This window comes from Panthera onca, chromosome B4, assembly GCF_046562875.1.
Source record: "Panthera onca isolate mPanOnc1 chromosome B4, mPanOnc1 haplotype 2, whole genome shotgun sequence".
In the NCBI taxonomy this organism is placed as follows: domain Eukaryota; kingdom Metazoa; phylum Chordata; class Mammalia; order Carnivora; family Felidae; genus Panthera; species Panthera onca.
The window spans coordinates 17561172-17575674 of NC_138345.1; the positions used below are offsets into that span (position 1 = coordinate 17561172).

General features: G+C 39.6%; 1 protein-coding gene across 2 annotated transcripts in view; it reads left to right on the forward strand.

The window, feature by feature from the left end:
- The window catches only part of MALRD1 (MAM and LDL receptor class A domain containing 1), a 776428-nt gene that overhangs the window by 57641 nt on the left and 704284 nt on the right, over window positions 1-14503 (forward strand). For both annotated transcript variants that reach the window (XM_078450377.2, XM_078450378.2), the window contains exons 6-7: window positions 7334-7435; window positions 8076-8222. In XM_078450377.2, coding sequence (XP_078306503.2) covers window positions 7334-7435; window positions 8076-8222 — 249 coding nt within the window. The remainder of the gene's footprint in view (window positions 1-7333; window positions 7436-8075; window positions 8223-14503) is intronic.

Here is a 14503-nt window from a genome sequence, read left to right on the forward strand (position 1 = left end):
AAAGAAAACTCCTGGACCACGTGGTTTCACTGGAAAATTGTATAAAATATTTAGGGGAAAAAATAACACCAGTTTTATACATTCTATTTCAGAAAATATAAGGGAAGATAATACTTGTTACCTTATTCTAGAAGGGCAACTTTGCCCTAACACCAAAACTGAACAAAAATATTATAAGAAAAGAAAGCTACAGACCAACATTTCTTTCACAAAAAAATCTTTATCACAATATTAGCAAATGGAATCCAGTAATACATTAGAAAGAGATTACATTACAGTCATCCAGGAGATTACATTATAATCATCTAAACTGGTCCAATGTTTAGAAAGTAATCAATGTAATTTACCATGTAATCAGACAAAAGAAGAAAAGCATGTGATGATTTCAGTAGATACAGAAAAAGCACTTGACAAAATTCATCAAACAGCCATGATTAAAAACCTCAGCAAACTATTAACATCTTTAACCCAATAAAGAGCATATACAAAGGTCAAACAGTTAACATCATACCCATAATGAATGAGTGCTTCACCTCTAAAACTGAGAAGTAGGCAGTGATGTCCGCTCTTACCACTTGTATTCAAGGCCTACTGGAAATCCCAGCCAATGCAATAAGGCAAGACATGTAAGTAAAGGTATACACATACAGTTGCAACAGAAGAAATAAATCTTGCCGTATTTGCAGATAACGTGATTGTCTATGGATAAAATATCACAGAATTTATTTTTAAATAAATAAAAATTATTTTAAAATTATTTTATTTTTATCACAGTAGCAGTATACAAAGTCAGTATAAAATCAGTTGTATTTCTATCTAATGGCAATGAACACCTGAAAACTGACATTAGAAAAATGACGCCATTTGTAATACAATCAAAGTAAATTTTTATATATAAATCTAACAAAATACGTGCTGGATTTGTATTCTGAAACCTACAAAATAATGATCAAAGACATCAAGAATACCTGACTAAATAAATGGAGTATTGATTGATTGAAAGATCATGGGTCTATGTTTGTCAAAACTCATAGAACTGAATAACCCAAAGGATGGATTTTACTGTATGTTAAGTTAAATAAATTTAAAGAAGAAATAGTACTTTTTAAAGCTGAAAAGATTCTCATGGTGAGGAAGCTGCTACACAGAGCCCTTGGTAGTATTACCGTTAAGGAAAAAGCACGACTTTCTAGTTTTGTTCTACATATTTCTCTTTATCGTAAACATGTAAACTTTATATAAGTGCTTACAGTATAGGTATAGGCATCTTTATGGTTTCAGAACACTTTGTGAGTTGGAAAATTCAACTAAATTCTTTCTCTAATATTAGGGAAATCTTTTAGATTATGCCCACACCTTCAAACAGTATCATGCTAAATACTGCCCTTTTCCAAGAAAATTCGCTGCACATTCATTGAAAGGAGAATCTTTTTAGACTTTACCAAAGTGGCACGTGTGAAAAAAAGTCGAGCTTCGTGACTGTGAATACATATGTGTTTAGTCACTGATTCTTGAATGACACTGATTCTTGAATAAATTGCTTATTATAATTTTTTATAAAAATTGCATGCTATGGTTCATAATCAGAATATTGTGAATATTCTCTGAAGATTTTTAGATTGGTTTGCCAGGACACTGCGTTAGTCTCATTTATGAAGGCCCCAAATATACAAATCATCTTTAATGAGAACCTGAATGGTGCATACATATTATCCAGCTAAATAACCAAAGACCTAGTTACCTTTTTTGTCCTATTAATTTCTAGTTACCTTTTAAGATCTAATAACTGTCCCTTGAAATTCATTATTAAGAACATTGACAAAGAAATTGTCCTAAGTCCCTGGAGTCAAAAGTGGATGTCAATTATAACTTTTACTGCAATGGCCTTGAGACTTGCGCTTCATTCTCTACCATCTGAGAGAGAGTCTGGCCAATTTTATACAACCTGCTTGTACAAGATAAGGTTTGAAGGAAATGTGGCTTCATTGGTATAGAGACCTTGAAACGTTGGCAAAGCTGCATCCTGATGATCATGTATCATGGATGGAGGATTTTAAAATCCTCAAAGTAATTTTCTGCTGCTAGACTGTGGTGCAATGTAAGAATGAGATAGAAAGAGGGTGGGGATGTAGGAAAAATGCGTATGAATGTAAATATAGATAACTGACTTCTTGAAATAGTATTGAGCTCTGAAATTGAATGCACTGAAAGAAAAAGAAGTGTCCAGAAGATTAACTGTCAACTTATACCCCCATCTACTGTTTTTACGGTTACAAATTCCAGTTTGGGGAATGAAGGTAGTAAAAATGGTTGACATTGGTGAAAGATATTTCATACCGATTGACACAAGCTATGTTGTTAATATCATGCAATTGATACTTGACTATTTTGCTATTTTTGTTCATAGTACCTTTGTGAATTTTTTTTCTTGTATAAATAGTGAAAAATTAGAGATAATATACAACACTTAATTGAACTATGGCCAATACTTAATTATTTAGCTCCAGGAAGCAGAAGATCTGCAGCTATTATGTGAATCAACAAAAATTACAGTTTTAATTGTTTCATGTTAATTGTTATTGTGCAACCTTAGCTTCATTTATTACCTACACTCCCTTAATTGCATATGCAGTTTTATTTTCAGAGGATCTTACATTCAAAGGCTTTGCATATTCATTATTTGTAAGCTCCTATTATAAGAAATCAGCTTATGGGTGTTATTCATAAATTGTTTCATAACCAGTGGCTTCAATTGTTTTCCAAATAAAAACGTAAGCACTTTACATAGGATCGATGATATTGTCAAGTATTCTGTTGAATTATATTTATTCATTCCTTAAACAACTATGTATTGGATACTTACGTTGTGCCAAGAGTTATTTCAGACAATGGGGAGACAGCAACGAAAAACAAACACCAATCCCTGTGTTCATGGAACTTACATTTTAGTCAAAGGGAGAAAGATACTAAGCAAATAAAAAAAAAAAACTATGTCAAGTGGTGATATGTGCTGTGGGGAACAATAGAGCAGAAAGCCAAGATAAGAAGTGCCATAGATGAAGGTAAAGTGAAGTTTTCGTCAGGCATGGTCACGTGGAAAATATGTTTCTAAACAACAACAACAAAAAAACCCCAAGGAGTTGAGGGAGAAAGCCATGCATATTTTGGAAGGAACTATAAATACAAAGGTCTCAAGGCAAGAGTCAGCTTTGTCTGTATGAGGAAGATCATGGTGAGGACTTCTGTATTTATTTCATGAGGGACAGAAACCCATGTAACGATGTTGAGCCGAGGAGATGTGATCTGACTCATATATTTAAAGGTCAGAGGGAGACAAGGGCAGCAACAAGGGAGCAAAATACAGAGTTATTACTGTAATCCAGAAAGAGTGATTTTCCTTGAGTCAGAATTGGTAGTAGTAGCAGAGGCAGTAGGATGTAATGAGATTCTGGATGTGTTCCATAGAGAAAGCAAAGCTTTGCTGATGAATCGCGTGATGGGTGAGAGCGAGAGAGGGGTCATGGATCCAGATTTCCTCCTGAAATAGGTTGGATGGAATTATCACGAACTGTGATGGGGAGGAAAGTGGGAGGAGAAGCTTTGGAGGAAAGAATCAGAAGTTTAATTTTAGACCTATTTCTGTTGAGATACATGTTAGCTCTTCAAGTGAAAGGGCCAAGACAGCAACAGGATGTCTATATTGGAGACCAGTGAAACTAGGCCTAAAATATAATTTGATAAGAAGGAAATGTTTTAAAGGCATGAGGTGAGGTGATATTAACAAGGTTGTGGTGTAGAGAAGAGAAGGGAATCCAAGGACTGAGGTCTAGAGCCCCCTCATGTTTGTGTAATGTGGAGATGAGGAAAAACCAGCAAAGATGACTGAGAATGAACAGCCAGTAATTTAAGAGGAAAACCAGGGGAGAATTATGTTCTAGAACCTAGTGAAGAAAAAGTTTCAAGAAAGATTGAGTGATCGACTAGTTTCAATATTACTGCCATGTCAGGTATGATAAGGAAGAAAAATTAAATGTTGGATTTAACAATACAGAGGTCATTCTTGATATATGCACTTTCAGTGGAGTGGTAAGGGTATGAAAAAGAAAAAAAAAGTTCTGATATGTGCTACAACATGAAGGAACCTTGAAAACATTATGCCAAGTGAGAGAAGTCAAGCACAGAAGACCATATATTGTATGATTCCATTTATGTGAAATATCCAAAATAGGGAAATCTATAGAGATGGGAAGGAGATTAGTGGTTGCCAGAGTCCAAGGAGGAGCAGAGAAAGGGAGTGATATATAATGGTTATGGGTTTTATATAATTTATGGGTTTTATATATAATGGGTTTATGGGTTATGGGGTGATAATGTTTTGGAATTAGTGGTGATAACTGCACAATTATTATGAGTAAAAGCCCCTGAACTGTATACTTTAAAATAATTAAAATGGTTAAAATGGTGAATTTTATGTTATGTGAATGTTACCTCAATAAAAAAAACTTAAAAAAAAAGACCTCACTAGAGCAGGTTCAAGGAAGGATGTGGGGAGAATTGGTGTTGGAGTCAGTGTGAATAGGCAGAACTTAGAGAAGTTAGTTGGAGGGGGTTGGAGGGTCAGAGGGCTTTCCTAAGATGGATGAAATTTTGGCGCCTTTGTGTATCGAAGGGAAAAGAAAACCTGTTGATGTAAAAGAGGGGAGGAAATTACTGGAATAATTCCTAAAACAGGGAAGAGGAGATGATTTTTTGTAGAAACAAAGAGGGGCCCAGAGAAGAGCATGGCTGGTTGACCCACAGTTACAAGAAGAAAGGTACTCAGGCAGCAGTTCAGGGAGATAGGTAGTGGGACTTGTGAGGTTTTCTGCTGTTTCCTCTCATTTTCCCGATGAAATGTGGAGCAAGAATATTAGCTGAGAAGGATGATAGGGGAGGAGTTGGAATTTGAAGGAGGAAGTAAGGAGTTTTGAATAGTTGTCTAGGAGGAAAAGGAAAGAGGAAATGGAGGAAAAGGAAAGAAGGGGAAACATGGTGGACGATGAGGTGGAGTGAGTAGTCACAGACATAAAACCATTTTAATCAGCATGGTGGTGGGCTCCATCACTCATCTTCAGCCCCACAGATGCAGGCTGGAGTGGGTGACCAGTTCCCTGGTGGTCTCAGCCTACCAATAGCCATGTCTTGGGCTGGAAATGCCTGGGGCAGTCATCTGAGCCCACGCTGCTTGTGACGAGCCCCCACACATGTTTCCTTGATCAGAGCCCATGTTGTGGCTGACCCAGACCTTGTGGTTCTTGTTAGGATTGCAGGATACACCTCAGCAACAACCATCAGGGAACTCTGAGAAAACAAGTTTCATTACACATAGGTCCTGGAGGATGTACAGGGTGTCCAAGGGCAACACAGCAAGGTTGTGGAGAGAGACCATGGATCCAGGGGTCTGCCTTCATTGAGTTCAAGAGGTTCCTGATCTAGTTGTGTGGCTAGCAATGTGTTTATTCCAGATGGATATCTTTGAAATGGCGCCCTCAGCCATCAAAAGTTTAATATCAGGCACTCTCATCTGTTAAAAAGAAAACCACAGGCCTAAAATGGTGTCACTTGAACTAGGCTAAGTCACCAAACTGGGGCTTAATGTCTAACCTAATTACAGTTTCAACTTCTTCAGAAAGGTCTGTCTTAACCTGTCAATCCGGAACCTTCTGATCAGTACTAGTGAGGTATTCTATGACATGGGCCCTCTCCATCCTCCAAAGGAAGATGATGTAATCCACCTAGTAAGATCCCTTGACCTTCTCCAAGGGAACGTGACCTTGCCTGGAACAATCTTTTGTTTTCTTTTGCTAATAAGTGTCTTGTTCTACACTCCTTCCTATAAAAACCTTCCATTTGGTATGGCTCCTCAGAGCTCCCCTCTGCTTTCTACTTGGGGTGCTGTCTGATTATTGCTTTAATTTATTGCTAATGAAACCAATCAGATCTTCAAATTCATTTGGTTGAATTCTTGTCCTTTATTTTTTATTTTTTAAATACATTATTTAAACTCTTTTTAAGTTTATTTATTTATTTTGAGAGAGAAAGAGAATGAGATGGGGAGGGGCAGAGAGAGAGAGGGGGACCGAGGATCTGAAGCGGTCTCTGAACTGACATCAGAGAGCCCGATGTGGGGCTCAAACTCACAAACCACAGGATCGTGACCTGAGCTGAAGTCAGATGCTTAACCGACTGAGCCACCCAGATGCCCTGAATTCTTGTTCTTTAACACATTATGATGTAAAAAAAAAAGTGAATTGTCAGATACCTACAGTACCTGTAGGGTTGTACTTACCAGAGTTTTTGCCCTGAGAGTATGAGGAAGCACAGGAGTGCCAGAGGGAGTGGCTCTAACGTCTGTGAGAGAGGAAAAGAGAACATGAAAAAGGATGAAAGGAATTGGAAAACTGTCGGACCAGTAGCTTGTGGGACCTCGTGCTGTCAAAAAATTGTTAGCACTGATACTAGGAGGAAAGCATGGAGAGAGGTGATGGTTGAGGAGTCGGCCACTTGTAATTAAGATAAAGGAAACGTTACCACTTGTAATGATGGTACTCACAGGCGTGGTGGCAGAGGTCATTTTTCCTCAACCTTTCTTCATGACCATCAATACGAAAAAAGCAAGAGATGAAGAGACAAGATGAAAGTAGATATCAAAATGACGATGACTGCCAAGAGTCAAAATCCTCGAGGTGGAGGGGTGGTGCACCAGTGTCTGTAGGTGACTGCCACAAGCTGGCACAACGAGGGATGTCATCTGATGTCGGGAGACTCAAAGCTGAGGTGGTTGGGGAGATGGGACTGAGAATTGTGTGGAAGTGGCAAGGGAGCAGGGAGGATACCCAGTCCACTTTCCAGCCCTGTGTTGGGCGGGCAGTGGAGGGAAAAACAGACACCAAGCAGGGAGAGGATTTCAGGGACCGCGGTTCCAGGAGATCAGCTTCCAGTTAAAGAGGACAGCATATCAGCATATGTCATAGTTGACACAGGTACAATTATCCTTCTAATAATAGGCTCCTTGTTTCCACATTAGGCCATGTTACTTCCATGGAGACATGGACGGTTTGGTTTGGGGGCTTGGCGGTCACCACAGAGATCCGATTAAATCCCAGAAGCACTGGCATAGTTGTATTATTCTCTCTGACTCTCTGTGTGATGGAGCTGCCTGGGGAGCGATGCTGTTACAGAGAGGAGTTGGGTGAAGAGTGCTTTCTAGAACAAATGCTAACATTTTAGGAAATGCATGAGTCTTTCCAGTTGTACCTACATCTCCCTTCTTGCCTCTCTTTAAATTTAACAGATGAAATTTTACCATGTCAAGAAACACTGAATACCGAGCAGGAACTGTGCCATCTAGATTCACGTCTCTGCAATTTTGATTCTACAGATGAAGGATTGAGCTGTAAGTGTTAAATCGAGATGCCCACCATGATGGTATGTAGCCATCCATGAGACTTGGACCACTGCTAGGAATTCAGACCACTATGAGGGATACTCACCTGCCAACCTTTGGTGACATTTATGTCCTAATTTTAGCTGGAGTGTTGTTGGAAGTCTATGCTTTATTCAAAACATGAAAGATACTAAATATGTAATTTTAAGGTGATGTTTTATAAAGTAGTTCCATTAAAGACCAGCTTTCAATTATATAGAGTGTTTGTTCTTTAAAATTTCCATGTGATTATGAATAACAAGTGATTTAAACTAATTTCATAAGGTAGGTAAGGTCAGATTATATATGTGCCATTTAAAACGTTGTAATAGGAGCAGTGTACAAGAAAAAAATGGAAACATCTTTTCACTTTTGAATGGCAGTGGTTTCCATTTGTGAGGATGCCTATCTGGATCAAGGGAGGAACTTCTGAAAAACACATTTGCTGGTATATTCTAAGGCTTATTGAACCAAAATTTGTAGGTATGAAATTGTGTGTGTGTGTGTATGTGTGCGCGTGTTAAGCTTTGATTATAATACATAACTATGGCTAAGCAGCTACTCTAGTACACTGTGATGGTTCACCAAGATCTTTTTTGGCTTTCTGTAGTATGTCACGTCTGTGGATTTGAATCTGACATGTGTGACTGGGCATCAGAAACATCTGCTGGGCGAATTTCCTGGATGCGCACAAAAGCAAGAGAGGTTCTTGCATTAGAATCTATACCTCAGCAGGATCAAAGTAGTGATGATGAAGGTAGGAAATAAAAAATAATCTTCTGTATATATGATTTTTAGGATTTTGACTTATTGTGGGTAGTATGAAGATATTTCATCAGGGATCTTGATGTATATACTGAGTGTATTTTATTGAAGCTATATTTGCATAGATATTGAAAGTAAAAAAATCATATTATTGACAGTGTAAAGAAAGAATTATACTAGGTTAACTTTTAATTTTGTAAGTTTTATTATTTAATCATCAACAGATAGTAGATATTGTGGGAAGAAAAAGGTAAAGTATTAAAACGTTTTTATAAAGCTGACTAGCTCTCCTTTTCACTAGTGTTATCGATGATTTTCTTTCTTTTCATCTAACATTAAATTTGTGGTGTCTGTTTATTTTTCTTTCCACTGCTTTTTCTTTCTTTCTTTTTTTGAGGAGGTATTGTTAGTCTTTTCTTAATTTAGTAATTTAAAATTTTGTCACAGCAGAAAGTAATAGCTATTTTTTCTACTTCCATGTTGGTTTACTTTCTCCATAGTTTTGCCTTTTCCAGAATGTCATATAATTGGAGTTATACAGTTGGTAGCCTTTTAAGATTCGCTTCCTTCATTTAGTAATGTGCATTTAGGGTTCCTCTCTGTCCTTTTCGTGGCTTGTTGGCTTATTTTGTTTTAATAGTGAATTATATCCCATTGTCTGGATGTACCAGAGTTCATTCACCTCCCGAAGGACATTTTGGTTGCTTCCAAGTGTTTGGCAATTATGAATAAAGCTGCTATAAACATCCATGTGAAGGTTTTTGTGTCAACATAGGTTTCCATCTCTTTTGAGTAAATACTAAGGAGCCTGGCTGCTGGATCGTTTAGTAAGAATATGTGTAGTTTTATAAGAGACTCCTAAGCTGTCTTCCAAAGAGAATGTATCATTTTTCATTCCCATCAACGATGAATGAGAGATCTTGTTGCTTCACACCCTCTCCAGCATTTCGCTGATGTCAGTGTCCTGGATTCTGGCCATTCAAATAGGTGTGTAGCGATTTCTCTTGGTTTTAGTTTGCGTTTCCCTGATGCCTTATGATATGGCACATCGCTGATGCTTACTTGTCCTTTGTATGTCTTCTTTTGTGAGGTGTCTGTTAAGGCCTTTGGGTTTTGGTCTTTTATCTTTATCATTTTCTTTATTCACCATTGTTTCTTTTATTTCATGCCCTTGATTCCTTTCCTTCTTGAATAGGTTCACTTAGTAATTATTTTTTTATTCAGAAAAGATCTGTGGTGGTGGTCTTGCTAAGCATTTATAAGCTTCAAGTGTTTTTAATGGCCTCACTCCTAAATAATAATCTATTTAGTCATACAATTTTTGAATGAAAATCTGTTCATTTTATTTCTAAGTACATAGTGATGGTTCTTCTTTAGCTACTGATATCTACTGTAGTCATCATGAAGTCTGAGCTCATCTAATTTTTTTCCATTTTATGAAGATTTAATAAAATGTTTATCTCTACTGTCTGAAATGTCATCGTGATTAGTAAAGATGTAAATATATTTTATTTAAAATTTTCAGTGCTCAAAATGCATACATGTTATCACTTGTGGACATGGTATGTTAACTCTTTTCTGGTAAGTTTCTTTCAGTCCCTCTGTTCTTGTCCTCTTGAGTTCCTATTAAATACATGTCCTGGGGGCCTGTGTGTTAGTGTTTTTTAGTTGTTGCCCTTATTCTTTGTTCTTATTTTTGTCTCCCATTCCTGTTAGGCCTTTGTAGTTTTAAATGAGGATTTTATATGCTTCTTTTTTTGTTTCCTTCTTTAGTATCTCAATTATATTTCCATTTTTACCCCTTTTTTTTAGTGCTAGCTGTGAGTTTATGAAATATATTTACAACTAATCCAACTCCACTTTGAAATAACTTCATACTTCTTGGGGCACCTGGGTGGCTCAGTCGGTTAAGCGTCCGACTTCGGCTCAGGTCATGATCTCGCGGTTTGTGAGTTCAAGCCCCATGTAGGCCTTGTGCTGACAGCTCAGAGCCTGGAGCCTGTTTCAGATTCTGTGTCTCCCTCTCTCTCTGACCCTCCCCCATTCATGCTCTGTCTCTGTCTCAAAAATAAATAAACGTTAAAAAAAAAGAAATAACTTCATACTTCTTCACAAAGTGCACGTTATCTTATAATCATAAAATATTCCTAATTTCTCCCTCCTGTCCCTTGTGTCATTGTTATCACTCATTTCACTTATATGCAAACTATAATCATCAAATACATTGTGGCTATTGCTATTTTGAACTGTTCTCTTTTAGATCAATTCAGAATATTAAAAATAAAAGGTTTTGCCAAAATTTGAAGGTAACTGATTTGCTTTATTTATTGCTTTCCTAGTACTGTTCCTTTCTTTATTTAGATCCGAGTTTATGACTAATCTCTTCCCTTCTCTTTGAAGAATTTCTTTTAACATTACTTATATTCAAAGCCATTGTTTCCTTGTTTATTTTCTGTATAGGTGTGATCTGTCCATTGATCTAAGTGGGGTATTTAAGTCCCCTACTATTATTGTATTATTATCAATTAGTTCCTTTATGTTTGTTATTAATTGTTTTATATAGTTGGGTGCTATCATGTTCGAGGCATAAATATTTAAATTGTTTTGTCTTGTTGTATTGTCTCATTATAATTTAGTACATTTCTTCATTTCTTGTTACAGTTTTTGCTTTAAAGTCTATTTTGTCTAATTTAAATATTGCTGCTCTACCTTTTTTCTGATTTCCATTTGTGTGATAAATTTTTCTCCATCCCCTCACTTTCAATCCGCAGGTGTCTTTAGGTCTAAAATGAGTCTCTTGTAGGCAGCATATAGATGGGTTTTGCTTTTTTTATCCATTCTGATGCCCTGTGTCTTTTTATTGGAGCACTTAGCCCATTTACATTCAAAGTGATTCTTGATAGATATGTATTTATTGCCATTTTATTACTTGTTTTGTCATTGTTTCTGGAGATTCTCTCTGATCCTTTCTTGTCTTTGTCACTCTTAGTCTCTCCTTTGTACTCAAAGAGTCTCCTTTAATATTTCTTGCAGGGCAGGTATAGTGGTCATGAACTCCTTGAGTGTTTGTTGGTCTGGGAAGCTCTTTATCTCTCCTCCTCTTGAATGATAGCCTTCCTGGATAGAGTATTCTTGGCTGCAGCTTTTTCCCCATCAGCACTTTGTATATATCATGCCCTTCTGGCTTTCCAAGTTTTCTGCTGAGAAATCTCCAGCTAGCCTTAAAGGTCTTCTCTTGTAAGCAAAGGACTTCTTTTCTCTTGCCGCTTTCAAGATTTTTCCTTTGTTGCTATATTTTACAAATCTAATTATATGTCTTGGTGTTGGCCTGCTTTTGTTGATTGTAATGGGAGTGCTCTGTGCCTCCTGGATCTGGATGTCTGTTTCCATTTCCAGATTAGGGAAATTTTCTGCTATTATTTCTTGATATATATTTTCTGCCCCCTTTTCTCCTCTTCTAGGACTCCTATATATGAAAGTTATTATGTTTGATGGGATCACTGAATTCCCTAAATCTATTCTCATGTTGCATAATTTTTCTCTGTTGTTCAGCTCCATTGTTCTCCCTTGTTTTGTCTTCTAGGTCACTAATTCATTCCTCTGCTTCTTCCTGCCTGCTGTTTAATACATCAAGACTGTTTCCAATCTCGTTTATTGTGCCCTTTGTCCCTGATTAATTCTTTTTTAACTTTTATCTCTGTGGTAAGGGTTTCCCTGATGTCTTCTATTTTTTCCCAAGCCCAGTGGGTATCTTTACAATTGCTGCTTTAAATGTTCCATCAGAAATGTTACTCATATGTGTTACTGAGATCTCTTGTGTGGCCTTAGCTTGTACTTTCATTTGGGATCAATCCCTCTGTCTTTGTGTTTTGTCTGAATCTCTGCCTTCTTCTCCGTGTTAGAAAAGCCGATTATGTCTTCTGCTCCTGATGATAATGGCTATATGGAGAAGAGGTCATGCAGTGTCCAGGGATGGTGCTTTAGTGTGTGTCTCTGGTATGTGCTGGATGAACTCTGCTGTTGTGTTTTGGCTGCTCTGTCCTTCAGGTCAGTCATCTGCAGAGGCTCTTCTCACCTGCTGCGTGTGGGCAGTGTTGGGTGTCTGGCCTGAATGTGGTGAATTTAAACTATGTGTGCTCTCGGCTGCTTGTGAAATGAAACCTGACACCACTTCCACCAGAATTGAAGCCCCGCAGAACTCCATGGTCGGGAGATGTGGTGTGGGTAGGGGTTTGTGCTGGTCTTCTGGGGGAGGGGATGCCGTGCTGGGACCAAGACAAGCTTCACTGAGAAGGGCAGTCTGCCAAAGCACAGGGGGCTGGGGCTCAGTGTAAGCTGGTTAGGCACCCAGTGTTGGAGCTGCACTGTTTCCTGCAGGTGGCTCTGTGTTTATGTTGAGGGCAGGGGAGGAAATGGTGCTGGCCAGCTCCTTTGTCTTCACAGAGGGATCTCTGTGAACACTGCCTCCCAGGGATGTACTCTGAGAAGAAGGAATAATCTCCTCCCTGTGTTCCCTAGGTGTTTTTGGTGCTGTCTGCCCTCAGGTTGTTTGCCTGCCTTCTCTCCAGGAGCAGTGCAGTGCCCTCTGGGCTCTATCCCAGCTAAGCTCACTGACCTTTAAAACCCCAGGCTTTAAGCCCTCCTGGTTGCAAGAACTCACAGAATTCAGCTCCTTTTCTTTTCCAGGCCAATGATTCTTTGCAACTTTCTTCTCGTGCATTCCCCTGTGTGCTCCTCTCTTGCTTGCCCTTCTCTGTGACGGCAACTCCTTTCCCTCTGCAGCACTTGTGGTCTCTTTCTCCCCTAAACTATGTCTCTGCACTTTCTACTTTATTCCATGTGGTCTCATCTCTCCCTTTAGTTGTGGAGTGTGTTCTGCCAGTCTTCGCCTCAATTTCTGGGCTGTTTAAGATGATTTGATAGTTACCTAGTTGTGTTCATGGGATAAGATGAGTCTAGGGTTCTCCTAGTCTGCTGCCAACTTCCTCTCCTAACATTACTTACAAAGCAGGTCTATTGGCTACAAACTCTCTCAATTTTCATTTGTCTGAGAAAGTTTTTATTTCTCCTTCATTTTTTGAAGAACAGTTTTGCTGGATGCAGAATTCCAGATTGGGTTTTTTTTTTTTCTTTTCTTCTTCTTCTTTTTTTTAATGTTAGTTTTGAGAGGCAGAGACAGAGCATGAACACAGGTGGGTCAGAGAGAGTGGGAGACACAGAATCCAAAGCAGGTTTCAGGCTCTGAGCTATCAGCACAGAGTCCACTGTGGGGCTCCAATTCACCAACCACAAGATCATGAACTGAAGTTGGACACTTATCAGACTGAGCCACCCAGGCACCCTTCCTTTTTTTGTTGTTTTTTTTTTTTTGTTGTTGTTGTTTTTTAAGGTTTCTTCTTTGTTTTTGATCCTTTGCAGTTTGAATATGACATGCTTACATGTAGGGCTTTGGGTATTTATTTTGCTTTGTATTTTCTGAGCTTCCTGGAACTGTGGTTAAAATCTGATATTGAGGAACAGGGAAGATGGCGGCGTAGGAGGACGCGGGGCTCACAGCGCGTCCTGCCGATCACTTAGATTCCACCTACACCTGCCTAAAGAACCCAGAAAACCGCCAGAGGATTAGCAGAAGGGAGTCTCCGGAGTCAAGCGCAGACGAGAGGCCCACGGAAGAGGGTAGGAAGGGCGGCGAGGCGGTGCGCGCCCCACGGACTGGCGGGAGGGAGCCGGGGCGGAGGGGCGGCTCGCCAGCCAAGCAGAGCCCCCGAGTCTGGCTGGCAAAAGCGGAGGGGCCGGAGGGACTGTGTTCCGACAGCCAGCGCGACTTAGCGTCTGGGAGGTCATAAGTGAACAGCTCTGCTCGGAAAGCGGGAAGGCTGGAGGACAAAGGGAGGGAGAGCTGCTGAGCCCCCGGACGGCAGAGCTCAGCTTGGCGGGGAACAAAGGCGCCAGCGCCATCTCCCCCGCCCATCCCCCAGCCAAAATCCCAAAGGGAACCAGTTCCTGCCAGGGAACTTGCTCGCTCCGCGCAAACACCCAACTCTGTGCTTCTGCGGAGCCAAACCTCCGGCAGCGGATCTGACTCCCTCCCGCTGCCACAGGGCTCCTCCTGAAGTGGATCACCTAAGGAGAAGCGAGCTAAGCCTGCCCCTCCAGCCCCCGTGCACCTTGCCTACCCACCCCAGCTAATACGCCAGATCCCCAGCAACACAAGCCTGGCAGTGTGCAAGTAGCCCAGACGGGACACGCCACCCCACAGTGAATCCCGCCCCT